Source organism: Aspergillus campestris, assembly GCF_002847485.1.
Source record: "Aspergillus campestris IBT 28561 chromosome Unknown P168scaffold_5, whole genome shotgun sequence".
Classification (NCBI taxonomy): Eukaryota; Fungi; Ascomycota; class Eurotiomycetes; order Eurotiales; family Aspergillaceae; genus Aspergillus; species Aspergillus campestris.
The window spans coordinates 429,626-444,027 of record NW_020194340.1 but is presented as its reverse complement, the minus strand read 5'-3'; the positions used below and the strand labels follow the sequence as shown (position 1 = coordinate 444,027).

General features: G+C 52.4%; 6 protein-coding genes across 6 annotated transcripts; 2 read left to right on the top strand and 4 right to left on the bottom strand.

Moving 5' to 3' along the window:
• Positions 1 to 147: 147 nt before the first annotated feature.
• Positions 148 to 1,134, bottom strand: P168DRAFT_138430 (uncharacterized protein). The gene has a single exon (XM_024832741.1). The coding sequence runs from the start codon at positions 886 to 888 to the stop codon at positions 367 to 369; it is 522 nt and encodes a 173-aa protein (XP_024693349.1). The 5' UTR covers positions 889 to 1,134; the 3' UTR covers positions 148 to 366.
• A 1,383-nt stretch (positions 1,135 to 2,517) lies between these two features.
• Positions 2,518 to 4,390, bottom strand: P168DRAFT_267401 (kinase-like protein; the record flags this gene model as incomplete). The annotated part of the gene is made up of 2 exons (XM_024835043.1): positions 2,518 to 4,206; positions 4,259 to 4,390. The coding sequence occupies 2 exons, from the start codon at positions 4,388 to 4,390 to the stop codon at positions 2,518 to 2,520; spliced, it is 1,821 nt and encodes a 606-aa protein (XP_024693348.1).
• A 952-nt stretch (positions 4,391 to 5,342) lies between these two features.
• On the top strand, positions 5,343 to 9,301 carry P168DRAFT_267398 (DNA-directed RNA polymerase III core subunit RET1; the record flags this gene model as incomplete). The annotated part of the gene is made up of 3 exons (XM_024835042.1): positions 5,343 to 5,409; positions 5,493 to 6,273; positions 6,335 to 9,301. 3 exons carry the CDS (start codon positions 5,343 to 5,345, stop codon positions 9,144 to 9,146), a joined length of 3,660 nt encoding a protein of 1,219 aa, XP_024693347.1. The 3' UTR covers positions 9,147 to 9,301.
• Positions 9,302 to 9,650: 349 nt separating this feature from the next.
• On the bottom strand, positions 9,651 to 10,571 carry P168DRAFT_303912 (TMEM53 family protein; the record flags this gene model as incomplete). Its single annotated transcript, XM_024838801.1, has 1 exon — positions 9,651 to 10,571. The coding sequence occupies one exon, from the start codon at positions 10,569 to 10,571 to the stop codon at positions 9,651 to 9,653; it is 921 nt and encodes a 306-aa protein (XP_024693346.1).
• An 838-nt stretch (positions 10,572 to 11,409) lies between these two features.
• On the bottom strand, positions 11,410 to 12,643 carry P168DRAFT_281126 (polyubiquitin-binding protein UFD1; the record flags this gene model as incomplete). Its single annotated transcript, XM_024835911.1, has 3 exons — positions 11,410 to 12,195; positions 12,264 to 12,578; positions 12,641 to 12,643. The coding sequence occupies 3 exons, from the start codon at positions 12,641 to 12,643 to the stop codon at positions 11,410 to 11,412; spliced, it is 1,104 nt and encodes a 367-aa protein (XP_024693345.1).
• A 282-nt stretch (positions 12,644 to 12,925) lies between these two features.
• Positions 12,926 to 14,351, top strand: P168DRAFT_326541 (GYF domain-containing protein; the record flags this gene model as incomplete). The annotated part of the gene is made up of 1 exon (XM_024841136.1): positions 12,926 to 14,351. The coding sequence occupies exon 1, from the start codon at positions 13,002 to 13,004 to the stop codon at positions 14,349 to 14,351; it is 1,350 nt and encodes a 449-aa protein (XP_024693344.1). The 5' UTR covers positions 12,926 to 13,001.
• Between the last annotated feature and the right edge of the window lie 51 nt (positions 14,352 to 14,402).

The following is a 14,402-nucleotide window of genomic DNA, read 5'->3' as shown; positions in this document are numbered from 1 at the left end:
ATACACTGTGGGTTGTGGGCCGTCCCATATGTTCAGGCCATGGTTGGGCCATATTGCACTCGTGGAGATATCCATCGCCTCGATACACGAAATCGTAACAAGGTTCCCTTGTCTCCATGATGATATAGAGTCAGAACTCATTGAGCATCGCGTTCTGAGAGGCATTCTGCGAAAATACACAAAATGGTCAGCCGAAGCTGAGCATCATCCAAGTTGGTATTCCTCATTGGCTCAGAAGCCTCGGTTCATAACAAGGTGCTGGTTGGAATCACTTTCCTTGATGATGATACAGAGCCGCAGCTCACTGAGCGTGGGCTATCTGAAAGGTGCCATGAAAATGCCCCTTCAGTCAGCAGAAGCTGGGCATCATCCAAGTTGGTTGTCTTCATTGGCTAAGAAGCCTCGGTTCGTAACAAGGTTCGGGTTGGAGACACTTGCCTTGATGATGATCCCGGAGCCGCAGCTCACTGAGCATAGGCTTTCTGAAAGGCACCCTGTGAAAACGTTCGCAAAGATCAGCTGACGCTGAGCATCATCCAGAAGTACTCTCATCATTGGTCCCAGGAACCTCGGTTCGTAACAAATGGAATCACTTGCCTTAATGATGATAGAGCCGTAGTTCACTGAGCACGGGCTTCTGAAAGGCACCTTGAGAACATCCATGTCGGTCAGCCGAAGCTGAGCATCATCCAAGTTGGTTGTCTTCATTGGCTTAAAAGCCTCAGTTCGTAACAAGGGGTTGCTTGAAATCACTTGCCTTAATGATGATATAGAGCCGCAGCTCACTGAGCATAGGCTATCTGAAAGGCACCATGAAAATGTCCCATCAGTCAGCCGAAGCTGAGCATCATCCAGATGTACTCTCATCATTGGTCTTAAGGGCCTCATTCGTAACAATCAGAATCACTTGCCTTGATGATGATAGAGCCATAGCTCACTGAGCATGAGCTTCTGAAAGACACCCTAAAAACATCCACATCAGTCAGCCAAAGCTGAGCATCATCCCGCGGTACTCTCATCACTGGCTCCAAGAGCCTCAGTTTGCAACATATGGAATCACTTGCCTTGATGATGACAGAGGCCCACGTTATCAAGTACGGGTTTCTGAGAGGCATTGGGGGTGTTCTAAACGACTAGTTGAATTCGGTAAGATCGCTCATCGCTCAGCTTTTGCACGTTGGGTATTACTTGCCTCGATGACGAAAGAGCCACATCTCAACATCTGAGACGCAAGCTTGGCTACTCAGAGATTGAAGCTTTGTTTGACCGGAAACGACTCAATGATGGAGCACTGTCAATGCTATTGTGGGAAGATCTTGAAGTTAGAAAGTCAAGGGCTTGAGATGTCAACACGGGCAGTGGCCTCATGGCGCCTTCCTTCGAGATCACAGACGCTGGTAATGACGAAAACCTCTCCTTGCTCACGTCCCCGGTCATGCCTTCCCGTAAACTGCGCTTACTGATTGTTTGTCTCTAGACAATCGTCCAATTTACTACTCGTGGATACTTGTAAGCCTATATTTACGGAATTTTATAATAAAGATAGGCAAGGGTCACGTCGGATCTACGCAAAACATGACATCGGACGTACACCAAGTCGGACGTTGGAGATCTGGATTCCTGCACAATTTGATATACATTAGTATCGTATCTGTATTCAGCATGGCATATATGATACTAATCAGCGACTAGGTAAATAGAAGACTATACCCCCCAGTATTACATTGGATAGATATGGCACGGAAGTCGGGTTAGGGCTAAAATGAGGCCGTTCGCTATAGCAAGCCATACCGCTCCCCAATGACCGTCGTTGTGAGAAAGCAAGCTCATCTCTACAGACTTGGAGTACATGATACATGATGCTAGACATTGCTAATCTATTACACAGCATGGTGATGATTGTTCCTACTGTAATTAAAGGATGACAGGCCCTAACCACATCCGCGATCTTACTGGAATAAGGTGACTACTATACACAAACACTAACATGATCACGGCATTTCTAGGTATCATTTCTGAAGGGAGTTCTTTAGTTTCAATTCCAGATGTTTATCTACCTAGGTCCGAGCTAAAGCGCACTTGACTCTATACTTACCCGCCAAGGCCTACATCGCAAAGAGAGTAGCACGACCTGTCGTATTCAGTATGGGCGAAGAAATGGAAACATAGCTAACCTATTCGCAATAGATACAAGATAATCATTATTATTCCTGTTGTTTTCAATACAGTTGATCTATCATTGATATCCAAACGGTAAACCACCCCGGATTCCCTCACGTTGTCGCCGTATAGTTTGGGATCCATAACTTGTCGGCAGCTTCCCCAGACCACCAAAAGAGCGCCGTTCCAGAATGGTCTGTCTCTGTTGCGCATAGTTACCTTCAAGCACAATCATGAGAGAATACAGTACAATATTGCTGAGCTGGAGGTCCACTATGGAATGTAAAGAGAATAAAGCCAAGAATTCTATATCCCAAATATGCATATTTACTACCCAAGTAGCAGAGCTACCCTCTATCAGTTCCAAGCAATAGCAAACACCCTACTAATAACACTATACTCCACATAAGCAGGCGGGATAAACCTCTCAATCATGCGATCCCACGAGGCCCTCCAGTGCGCACTATGCATAGCACGGTAGAATTCCCAATAGTCCGGCCAAAAGCCAGCTAGACCCCAGTCCAGCAGAACAACCGTACCGTCGGCCCGAACGAGGATATTCCCCGAATGCAAGTCTCCGTGTGTAAACACGATTTTGTGATTCTTGAGCCCTCGAACCGTCTGGTACAGCGTGTATTCTCTGTTGAAAAAATGAGATTCGACGTCGTTTTCCTGCTTGAGTACTTTCGGAGGCAACCGGTCCCGCAGAGCCTGAACGATCCCCTCGTTGAAACTCTCCTCAGATGAGTACGGGCCGTAGCTATACTTGGTGTAGTCACCGTAGCCGGCTTCAAAGATTCCGTCTCGACAGCGTGATCTGTCGGCGCCGCCAATGAAATCCCCTGGGATAGCTTGCATCTGGTGCACGTAGTCTCGTAACTGTTTCAGGACGCGATCTTTCTCTGGCTTTGACACACGGTCCCAGTAGTGCTCTAGCGGCTCGCCCGGCTCGTACGACATCAAAATGTATCCCACACCGTCGAGGATGTATGCGCTGAGAAGTCGTGGTGTTGCTATGGTCGTACGAGTGCATGCCAAATGCAGCGCTTCGGCTTCGGCCAAGCGGACGCTATGGCCGAATTTCACGATCGTATCTGAGTCTGCAAAAGCGAGACGCGCGCCCATTTTATCGGGGCACAGGTCTTCTGCTGTCTCCAGGTCGTCTGGATCTAGTATAATCGATGGAGGTCCGATGGTATCGGAGTAGATTAGGCGAAGTTTGGTCTCCTCTGTTTCCAATCCTTCCTCGGGGCCGCCGGAGGCGGGAATGGTAGAAGAAGCCGCGCTTTCGTCTTGCACCCCGGAAGTCTCAGTGTCGGTGGATGCTGCTGTGTCCTTCTCTGGAGTCTCCAGACTGATTTTCTCCGTGGTGTCCATTGTGGGACAGTGGGTATAGAGAAGATTAGAATCCGTCAATGACTCCCCGGTACCGCCATAGTGTGGTGGAATAGATGAGCCAAGATATTGAGCAAGACTCTCTGGATTCTTCAATAGTGTCGTGTTTCTCAAGAGGGTGTCGTCGATATCAAGTGACGCGAGATATTCATCCCGGGGATTGATGATGTATGCCTTTTCCAGGATATTGGGATAGTGATATCGGATGGACGTCACCAATTCTTGGAGCGCCATGCGGAGCTGCCCCTGGAAAGCCGGCTGACTTTGTTCGGTATTTCGAATGGGGTGTAATTTGAAGTCGACCACACAGGATGCCGAATATCCGCATGAAGGAGTACAAGCGACCGATTGCAGCAGAATCATAGACAGCTTTTCCATTACGGCAAGCCCTAAGTCCACCAACCTGCTATACGATACCAGATGATGTAGTGCCGAGTATCCCTTGATCACCGGCTCATTAATACTAACCCACAACACATACTGGCCCCCATGTGAGGTGATATGACACAAATCTAAGTCTGAAAGGATGGGTTCCGCCTCAGAAAGGTGAGATCTCGGGTCACAGATGCGTCGCCATTCCAGGGATTTCTCGAGTGACGCTCTTGCCCTGGGGACTTGGAGTGCTGGGATCGCGGAATGGCAACGGAGGAACTATGGATACTTCAGTGACGTGTCTCGGCGTAGGAACCCATACTCCAAGTACCTTGTCCAAAATAACATTTAATACTTGCCGTTCTGCGTGCTTCAAATCCACACCCCAGATCTCCGAGTGACGGGACCTAGTCAATATGGACGGAAGAGCATCCCGTAAACGACTATCCAGTGAAACAGACATTGTCCAAATGGCAAGCCTCAGAGGTAAAAAGCAGTGGATTAAACAGTTATCCAAGATCCCAAGTCAAAAACAGAATAGAAAGTCGAATCATGACTTATATCCTTGGTTACTTGTTGTGGGGAAAGTGAGGCGGGAATCCGCCTCAAGTTGCCCCTGGTCTGGCTGGGCTGAGAAGAAAGAGACAGGCTCCGGCGGGCTTAGTCACTAAAATTAGTACCTTAGTTTTGCGCGCGCGAATGGTTCGCTATGAACAATAATAGAGCCGGCGCCTACTATATGGAGCACATCATGAACCTCTTCAGGCTGGCGATACGCGCCCAGCACCAAAGCGGCACGGGGATTCCTTTACGCGAGGCACTCCCTGAGGGAGGAAAGAGTGATCAGATTGAGACACCGGTGGAACGGTCATTCTATGTGTCAAGTCCTTTCTTTAGCAAGATGGATGTAAAGAGTGGTTGATCGGACTGTTAGGGCTTGACAAGCTTATCGCTCTGAATAGTACACAGAAATATATAGAAGCGGATCTAACGGTCATCATATGCTTCAGACATTCTTGTATCTGCCAAAATTGAGTACATTCTCTCCCCTAACTGCACGCGTGTCTAATATATTATACTCAAAGTCTTTCTTTTCTTTATTGTATACTTCTCCCTCTTATGCTACGACTGCGAGAATGGGAGTAGATGTTGGAGTGATATTTATGCGGGTGGAGACAGTATAAATAGTGGATATGCATCTAACCCAGAATGGATAGCTGTGGCTTACCTCAGCCGCGGAAAAAAAGACCAGAATCGGCCCGGAAGATTTCCTTTCCTCGCCGATAACGAAGAATTTCTGCATCGCATTCCCCTCCATAACCCCTCCTCCGATATGAGACTGGTCTTTCTCTCCCGTCGCTGATTCTGTTCTCTGGTCGGCGTTCGTTCGTTTACTCAATTAATATACTGGAGTAATGCCTCCCCGCAGAAGGGGCCAGCCCGCTGCAGTCGGCAGTCGGACGGCGCAGCCCTCGCAGGTATGTCAAATGTTTCTCCGCACCACTCGGCGTCGCTGCAGATCCCCAGGACTGACACAGGTTCGCCATTTGAATAGCCCGCAACAGCCAAGACAGGCGCCTCTGATGCAGGATCGAAACGAAAGCGTCCGTCGGTGTCCAAGCCACCGGCAGATCCGGCCCCGCCCGCACCCCCCGCCGAGGAAGACAATGCGGTCGAGGAGGAAGAGCCCACGTCGACATACCGCCATCGCGACCCGTTTGATGCGCTACTCGAGCCGTTCTACTACAATAAATCATTGACCGATCCGATTAACACGGCCCGCGATAAGTGGAATCTGTTGCCGGCGTTTCTGAAGGTCAAGGGACTGGTCAAGCAGCACATTGACTCATACAACTACCTGGTGGAAGTGCAGCTGAAGAAGATCGTCGAGTCGAGTTCAACCATTCGCAGTGATGTCGACCATAACTTTTACATCAAGTTCACCGATATCTATCTGGGTGCGCCGCGACGCGCGGATGAGGCACAGGATGTGGGTCCCGCCTTCGAAGGTTCAACCATCAACCCCCAGGAATGTCGCCTCCGGGACACGACCTACGCTGCGCCGATCCAAGTCGACTTCGAATATGTTCGTGGACGTCAAAGGGTGAAGAGACGCGGTGTCGCTATCGGCCGGATGCCCGTCATGCTTCGCAGCTCCAAGTGTGCCTTGGCGAATAAGTCGCCCACAGAGATGACGGTTCTGAACGAGTGCCCGCTCGACCCCGGTGGTTACTTCATCGTGAACGGAACGGAGAAGGTCATTCTGGTTCAGGAGCAGCTGAGTAAAAACAGAATTATCGTGGAAACCGACCCGAAGAAGGAGATCGTCCAGGCGTCGGTGACAAGGTAGGACAGATTCCGCATTGCCGGTGACCAGAGTTGAAAGGGTGCTGACGTGGTTGCATAGTTCGTCCAACGAGCGAAAGTCGAAGAGTTATATTATCTTGAAGAAAGACAAGCTCTACGTCAAGCACAACGTTTTGAGTGAAGATATTCCGATTGTGATCCTTTTGAAGGCGATGGGTATCCATACCGACAAGGAGATGATGCTTTTGGTTGCCGGCATGGATAAGGTGTACCAGGAAGATTTCGCGATCAATTTCGAGGAAGCGATCAAGCTCGGCATCTTTACCCAGCAGCAAGCGCTGGATTGGATCGGCTCGCGGATCAAAATCAACCGCAAACAGATGTCGTACCGTCGGACCCATATCCAAGAGGCGGTTGAAGCCATCGCTTCCGTTATCATCTCCCATATTGAGGTCAAGAACATGAACTTCCGACCTAAGGCTGTCTACGTGGCGCATATGGCTCGACGTGTGTTGATGGCCAAGAATGACTCCGCCTTGGTAGATGACCGCGATTATCTCGGAAACAAACGGTTGGAATTGGCAGGTCAGCTCTTGGCTTTGCTGTTTGAGGATCTGTTCAAGAAGTTCTGCTTCGACATCAAGATGAACGTGGACAAAGTCCTGAACAAACGGAACCGTGCAGAGCAGTTCGATGCCTGGAGCGTCATGGGCATGCATACCAACCACATCACCCAAGGCATGAACCGCGCCATCTCCACCGGTAATTGGAGTCTGAAGCGTTTCCGCATGGAACGTGCGGGTGTCACGCACGTGCTTAGTCGACTCAGTTATATCGCGGCCCTGGGTATGATGACGCGTATTAGCAGTCAGTTCGAAAAGACGAGAAAGGTCTCCGGTCCTCGTGCTCTGCAGCCGTCTCAGTTCGGCATGCTGTGTCTAGCGGATACGCCCGAAGGTGAAGCTTGCGGTCTGGTGAAGAACCTGGCGCTCATGACCCACATCACCACAAACGACGAAGAAGGCCCGATTCGAAACCTCATCTTCATGCTCGGTGCTGAGGATATCTCCACGCTCGGTGGCAAGGAGATCTATGGCCCTGGTTGCTACACGATCTCGATTAACGGTACGCCGTTAGCCCTCACTCGTCGCCCTAAATATTTCCTGAACGCCTTCCGCCGCCTGCGTCGGATGGGTCGGATCTCCGAATTCGTCAGTATATACATCAACCACCACCAACGTGCTGTGCACATTGCCACAGACGATGGTCGAATCTGTCGGCCGCTGGTCATCGTTGAAAACGGCAAGTCCAAGGTCAACGCGGACCATCTTGTAAAGCTGCGTGACGGTAGCATGCAGTTCGATGACTTCCTCGCCCAGGGCTTGGTAGAATACCTGGATGTGAACGAGGAAAACGATTCCTTGATCGCCATCTACGAAAAAGATATCAGTGATACTACGACCCACATGGAGATTGAGCCGTTCACCATCCTCGGCGCTGTCGCCGGCCTGATTCCCTACCCGCACCACAACCAATCCCCGCGTAACACCTACCAATGTGCGATGGGTAAACAAGCCATTGGCGCAATCGCGTCGAACCAGTTCCTCCGGATCGATTCCATCCTGTATCTCATGGTGTACCCGCAAAAGCCCATGGTCAAGTCGCGCACGATCGAACTGACGAAATACGACCAACTGCCCGCTGGACAGAACGCGATCGTGGCGGTCATGAGTTACTCGGGATACGATATCGAAGATGCCCTCGTGTTGAACAAGGGATCGGTGGACCGTGGATTCGGACGCTGCCAGGTGTTCCGCAAATACGTCACGAACCTGAAGAGCTACCCGAACGGCACGAAAGACCGGCTGAGCCCGCCGGAATACGACAACGGCGCGCCCATCCGGAAACACGCGCTGCTCGAAGGAGACGGTCTAGCCGCCGTCGGCGAGCAGGTGAACTCCGGAGAAGTCTACATCAACAAAGCCACGCCAGATCAGTCCATGTCGTCCGGGTTCCCCGGCTCCGACTCAGGCCGACCAGTCCAGTACATGTCAACGCCCATGACCTACAAGCTCCCCGACCCCGCCTACATCGACAAGGTCATGGTGTCCGTGCAAGAAAACGACAACCAGCTCGTCAAGGTGCTCACGCGACAGACGCGTATCCCCGAAGTCGGCGACAAGTTCTCCTCCCGCCACGGCCAAAAGGGCGTGGTCGGCATCATCGCCGACCAAACCGACATGCCCTTCACGGACCAAGGCATCAACCCGGACATCATCATGAACCCCCACGGTTTCCCCTCCCGAATGACAGTCGGCAAAATGCTCGAGCTCGTCGCCGGCAAAGCCGGCGTCATGGCCGGCCGCCACGGCTACGGCACCTGCTTCGGCGGCAGCCCCGTCGAAGAAATGTCGCAGATCCTCATCGACAAGGGCTTCAGCTACGGCGGCAAAGACTACCTCACCTCCGGCATCACCGGCGAAGCCCTCCCCTTCTACGTCTTCACGGGCCCCATCTACTACCAGAAACTGAAGCACATGGTGCAAGACAAGATGCACTCGCGTGCGCGCGGGCCACGCGCTATTCTCACGCGCCAGCCCACAGAAGGTCGCTCCCGCGACGGCGGTCTCCGTCTGGGTGAAATGGAACGCGACTGTCTCATTGCCTACGGAACGAGCCAGCTCCTGCTCGAACGGCTGATGATCTCGTCGGATCGTCATGAGATCGACGTGTGCGAGCAGTGCGGCTTCATGGGCTACCTTAACTGGTGTCAGCGGTGCAAGTCGTCGCGTAGCGTCGTCAAGATGGCTATCCCTTATGCGGCTAAGCTGCTGATCCAGGAGCTGATGAGTATGAATGTTACGGCGCGGTTGAAGCTGGAGGATGAGTTCCCGGAGACGAGGGGGCGGTAAATATATTTCACCTCTTCATTATCTACGATGTTTTCGAGTGGGATGGAAAAGGTACTGAAAAGTTTGTTCGTCTGGTGTTGTGTTTTGGGGCGGCGTTTGCCGTCTTTGTATATATGATTGCATGCATAGCGAGGGTGATTACACTGAATGCCTAGAATTGGTGTGAATTATATAACAGTGGATACTTGCTGTTTATTTTCTTTCTTTCTTTCTTTCTTAGAAATAGCTGGAATGACTGTAGACAGATACAGGTCTATATCTGAGCTACTCTCTTATTCATTGGCCGTACAGTAACCGCAGTCCATTATATGAATTCTCTAGGCTATCCTACCTGATCAGCCTAGTCTTGTATATGTATCTATCAATCCATCTCCTCGACTCCATATCAGCCTCTACCTCATTAACAATTCTATAAACAATACACCAACAACAATATATATGTATATATCAAGGAAGAAGAAGAAAAGAATCACCCAACCACCCCCTCCGTAAACAAATACTCCCTCACAACCCCCAATACCTCTCCGGATCGACCCTCATATGAGCAACATGATCCGTGCCCAGAAACTTCTCCCTCCGAACCTTCCACCCCTTCGCCTCCGCATCATCCGCGTGTCTCTCCACATCCCTCCAATCGACCAGCTCATCCACATCGGAATAGATATAGCACCGACGAGGAAGCGTGTTCAGACCCGCCGGGGAGGAGGATGAAGAGGGGGAGGCGACAGGCCCGCGCACCAGCCGAGCGCTGTTGATCGCCCTGCGCGCGACCTTCACCGCGTCCGGCGCGCCGCTGACTTTTCGCATGAGGAACCCCACGGTGAAGAAGACGCGGAGCAGGAAGCGGCCCAGGAAGTAGAGGATCCATGTGCGCGGGAGTGAGAAGGATAGTGCCTTTACGGCTGCTGTTACGGTTGCTTCGCCGGGGGCGCTGTCGATTACTGTGGACGAGACGCGCAGCGGAGTGCCGCCTGTTGCTTTGCGGTAGGCTGCTAGGAGGTGGATGGTGGTGAAGACGCCGCCGTTGGAGAACATGTGGATGTAGACTGGGTTGTTGGTGTTGTTTCCCCCCTCTTCCAAGGTGGAAGGGGAAGATGGGGAGGGGGAAGAGGCGAGAAGGGCTTTGACGGCTGGGGCGAGGCGCGCTTCCTGCGCCCACTTGGTAAACCGTAGCATGAAGTCGTTGGAGGAGCTGAGGATGAAGATGATGCGCGCGGTAGGTGCCAGGCGGCGGTACTCGGCGACGTATTTGGCGAGGGCGCGCGCGGGGGCGTTCATCCAGAAGGCGAGGATGATGGTTTTGGGGGCGCCATTTTGGGCGTCGGTGGGGGCGTCGTCGGTTGGGGGGAGGGTTTGCGGTTCGTGGAGGTAGATTGAGGAGGAGAGTTTGGTGAAGTGCGCGAGGGGGTGGGGTGGTGATGCCATTTTAGATCTGTCGCGCAGTGGTTGGCGTTGTTGGGGGGTTTATTTGATACCGTAGAAGCAGTTGATGAGGCTGGAAGCGACTTTCTGGGTAGGTAATGATGATGTTGGCCTGGACTGCGCGATAACAACTGGCTTCACTACACGACCAACTGGGGCGCAGCAAAGAAGACTGATTCGATGGAATATTGCTTATGATTCGGCTGTTATGCTCCGCGTGATCGGATCATTCGCGTAGCGTGGGTTTAATATGGGGTATAGGTGGTAAAATATGCCGATATACCACGCGACTAAAACAGAATATAGTACGGTGCAGAAAAGACAGAATTACATCACAGGAAGAAGCGATAAAGAGATGGGATAGAGTGGAGGAGAGATGGCGGGCGTTGGAAAATGACCGAGGGACGGCGATCCTCGGCAAGGATCCCCATGTGTTGCCGTGATCGTCGTTCGACTATCTACAGATCTAGACCAAAGGATAACTTGACTCGCAACGTGTTCAAGACCACTACAGACCGGCATGGAACTTTTCGTACAGCTTGCTTTGTTATAAGATCACCACTGGACGTAGCAGCGAATAGCACGAAGACTAATCAAGGTCGTGAATCATCTGCTCATTGAAATCAGCCGCTACCTGGCTATACCGGATGATAGTCATGCTCCACGAGATCATTAAAGGCCAGGGAAGGCAACAGTCATGGACTACTAATAAGACAAGAAGAGGTCGTCAAATCTGGATTGGAAGGTGGCAGGTTCTCAAGTGCCATTCCTCGTCTGCGAACTCCATGCGCCAGGTTTGAAAACCGCGAGTGATCTATCCAACGCCACCAGTGCGCGCGCTTCAAGTGGGGGTCGATGATCCGCCAGCATCCTTCTTCTTCGGCCGCAGCGATTGCCCAGCGCCTTGGAACCGCGGTTTTTCTTCCTCGACGATTTGGCCCTGCTCATCACGCTTCGGTGCGGGCTTGATGGCATACCCGAAGAACAACTGATTGGGCGGCAGACGGAGGGGTTGCGGCCCATTCGTCCTTCGCACGATAGGGGGCTGTTGAGGGTTGCTGGTTCCGGGTACCGGGGTGGAAGCCTTCGGGGTTGGGGTCTTGCTGCCTTTCTTCGCGTTCAGACGATGCCCGCCACTCACGAAGTTCGACGATGCGGCCTTTGCGCCTGCTGCCATCTCCGTCGACTCCGGGGCAATCGCCGCATAGTTGATCGACTGTGCCATCGTACCATGCGGGTGGAGTAAACCGCCAGCGGGTAGCTTCCCGTTCACGCCGCTTCTGGGGGTGCTTGTGCCACTCTGTCGCTGGGGCTCCTCGTATCCAATCGGTGGTGCAAAATCGACCTCCAAATCGGTTTCCAGCACCGAAACCGCATTCGTGTCATTTTTCGGTTTCGTCTCCAGCACCGCCATCTCATATACCTGGTCATTGTAGGCAAATGTGAAAATATCTCCTTTAGTCATGCACGAGAAATTCCGGAAGGCGTTTTCCAACACAGCTTTGGGGTCGCTGATGTCGAGGAAGGCGGTCGATTGGGGCTGCAATTTGATAAACTGTCCCGGAGGAAGGTCGGTCGATTTGATTTGGACGAGATCGCCGGGTTCGAGAAGGAGGGATTGCATGAGCTGTAAATGCCCTGTTTATCAGTACTTATCCAAGCGACAGAGAATGGAATGAAATGTGGAATACGTACCCAGAAAGGCAGGTATATCTTTCCTTCCTCAGCGATAAATTCCAACACACCCGCATGACTCGTCCTCTCTCGCGCACCATTGTTCAATTCGAAAAGCATCGGGTAAGTGATGTGTAGCCGTGTCAATTTGTCCAGAGCACTGGGAGGCATGAGGACTTTGCCGCCATGGTTGACGTTCTCTCTCTCGGGGCCTGGCATCATGGCGACGGGATAGCAGCGGTAGTACTCGTCAAATCGACGCGACGCTCCATGGCGAAGCATCGATGAGCCAAGGACCCCATCCATGGGGTCGTCGTCCCAATAACCGGATCGGAACTATAGCTGGGTATCAGTATGGCGTTCACTCTGCTAGGTACCGGAGCTTGGGGGTAGCTGACCATGACGGGCGATGGGGATGCAATAAGACCAGGGGATTGGAGAACGACAGACAAGTTTTGAGCGATTCAATATTTGACGAAAAATAGTACACGTACAGCTCGTCCGAAACTAGCTGTTGAAGAAGATGAAGAAAGAAGATGGAGATGATGCAGAAGAGCGGGCGGTCGGCCTTATCGCCCGCAAGTGACGCAAATGCCTCCGCTTGGATTTTCCGACCCGACCCCGGACCAAGTGCAACCAGCAGTTTGTTTTCTACACTGCCCCCCGTTCCTTTCATGGTGTACACTTGTTTGTGATAGTCTGACAGATCCTCCTTTGTGATCGCACCCTGTCTGCTTTTCGTTGATCGCTACACTACCCATGTCAGGCTCTCAGCCACGTCCCAAGCGGGCAGGCGAAGACTTCGCCCGCACCCAGCATGTCGAAGATGACCCCGATGGCCCCTCGCAGAAAAAGCCCCGTTTCGACCTGCGCAATCCCTCCGCTTTAGCACCCGACGCCCTAGACGATGACCAGTTTTTAGAAGCGGACGAGATCGGCCGGCGCGGCCAGCAAGTGCGTCGCAAAGCTGTCAACCTCGACGGCTACGAATCAGACAGCGACAACGAGGGTTTCGATGCCCGACACGCCCACACCAAGACCACTCGCGAGGCGAAAGACGGAGATGACGACGACGACATGTTTGCGGAGTTGGAAGAGGACTTTGGCGACGAAAACGCCGATCAGACAGCAGAGAAGAATAAGAAAAACGTGCGCTTTTTACAGGACGATGAGATAGAGGGCCAGGTCGCGTCCTCCAAAAGTGGAGGTACCGTGCATGCAGACTTGCGCAACCCCACCGCCGCTGCGAACCAAGACGATAGCGAGAGCGAGAGCGAAATCGGCGAAGAAGACCGCGCAAGGATTGGCGACGATGTTGATGAAGAACTGGGCGCGGGAGCGAAGAAAAAGCATGCGCCGTTATTGGACGCCTTCAACATGCGGGATGAACAGGAGGAGGGCAGATTCGACGAAGCGGGTAACTACGTCCGCAAAGCAGTAGATCCAGACGCTGTCCACGACTCGTGGCTGGAGGGGGTGTCGAAGAAGGATATGCGGCGCGCCAGAGAAGCGGCCGAGAAGAGGGAGGCGGAGAGGAAGGAAAAAGACCGCATGGAAGACAGCGTGTTAACCTCGGACGCCCTCAAGACCGTCATACCGCTTCTACAACGAGGGGAAACTATTCTGGATGCGCTGGCTCGAATCGGCAAGGGAGGATCGAAGAAACCGAAATGGCAAAATAAACGAAACAAGAACCGTTCGAAGCAGAATGGGGCGGAGGATACGGAAATGACCGAAGAGGACCCCGCGGAAGTTGCCCGGAAGCAGACCATCGACGCCCTCACAGGTGCGGCTGACATCCTCATGGGCAGGGGGAATAACGAAATCTATGATACCGAGCGTGAGATTCTCACCAGACAATACCGCCGAGAGACAGGCGAAGAATGGGTAGATCCACCCAAGGACAACACGGAGCCGTCGGCAGCGCACGGCCAAGCCGCCACGATGTGGCAGTTCCGCTGGGCGGATGCCCGAGACGGCGGTGTTATCCACGGCCCGTACGATAGTCCTACAATGGCATCGTGGAAGGATGCCGGTTACTTTGGGGAAGGCGTGGAATTCCGGAAGGCAGACGAGGGAGAGTGGTCCAGCAGCGCGACTTTTGTATAATAATGTCAATCATCTACAACTGCTCTAAGGTCTATATGTGCAGCTTCAGCT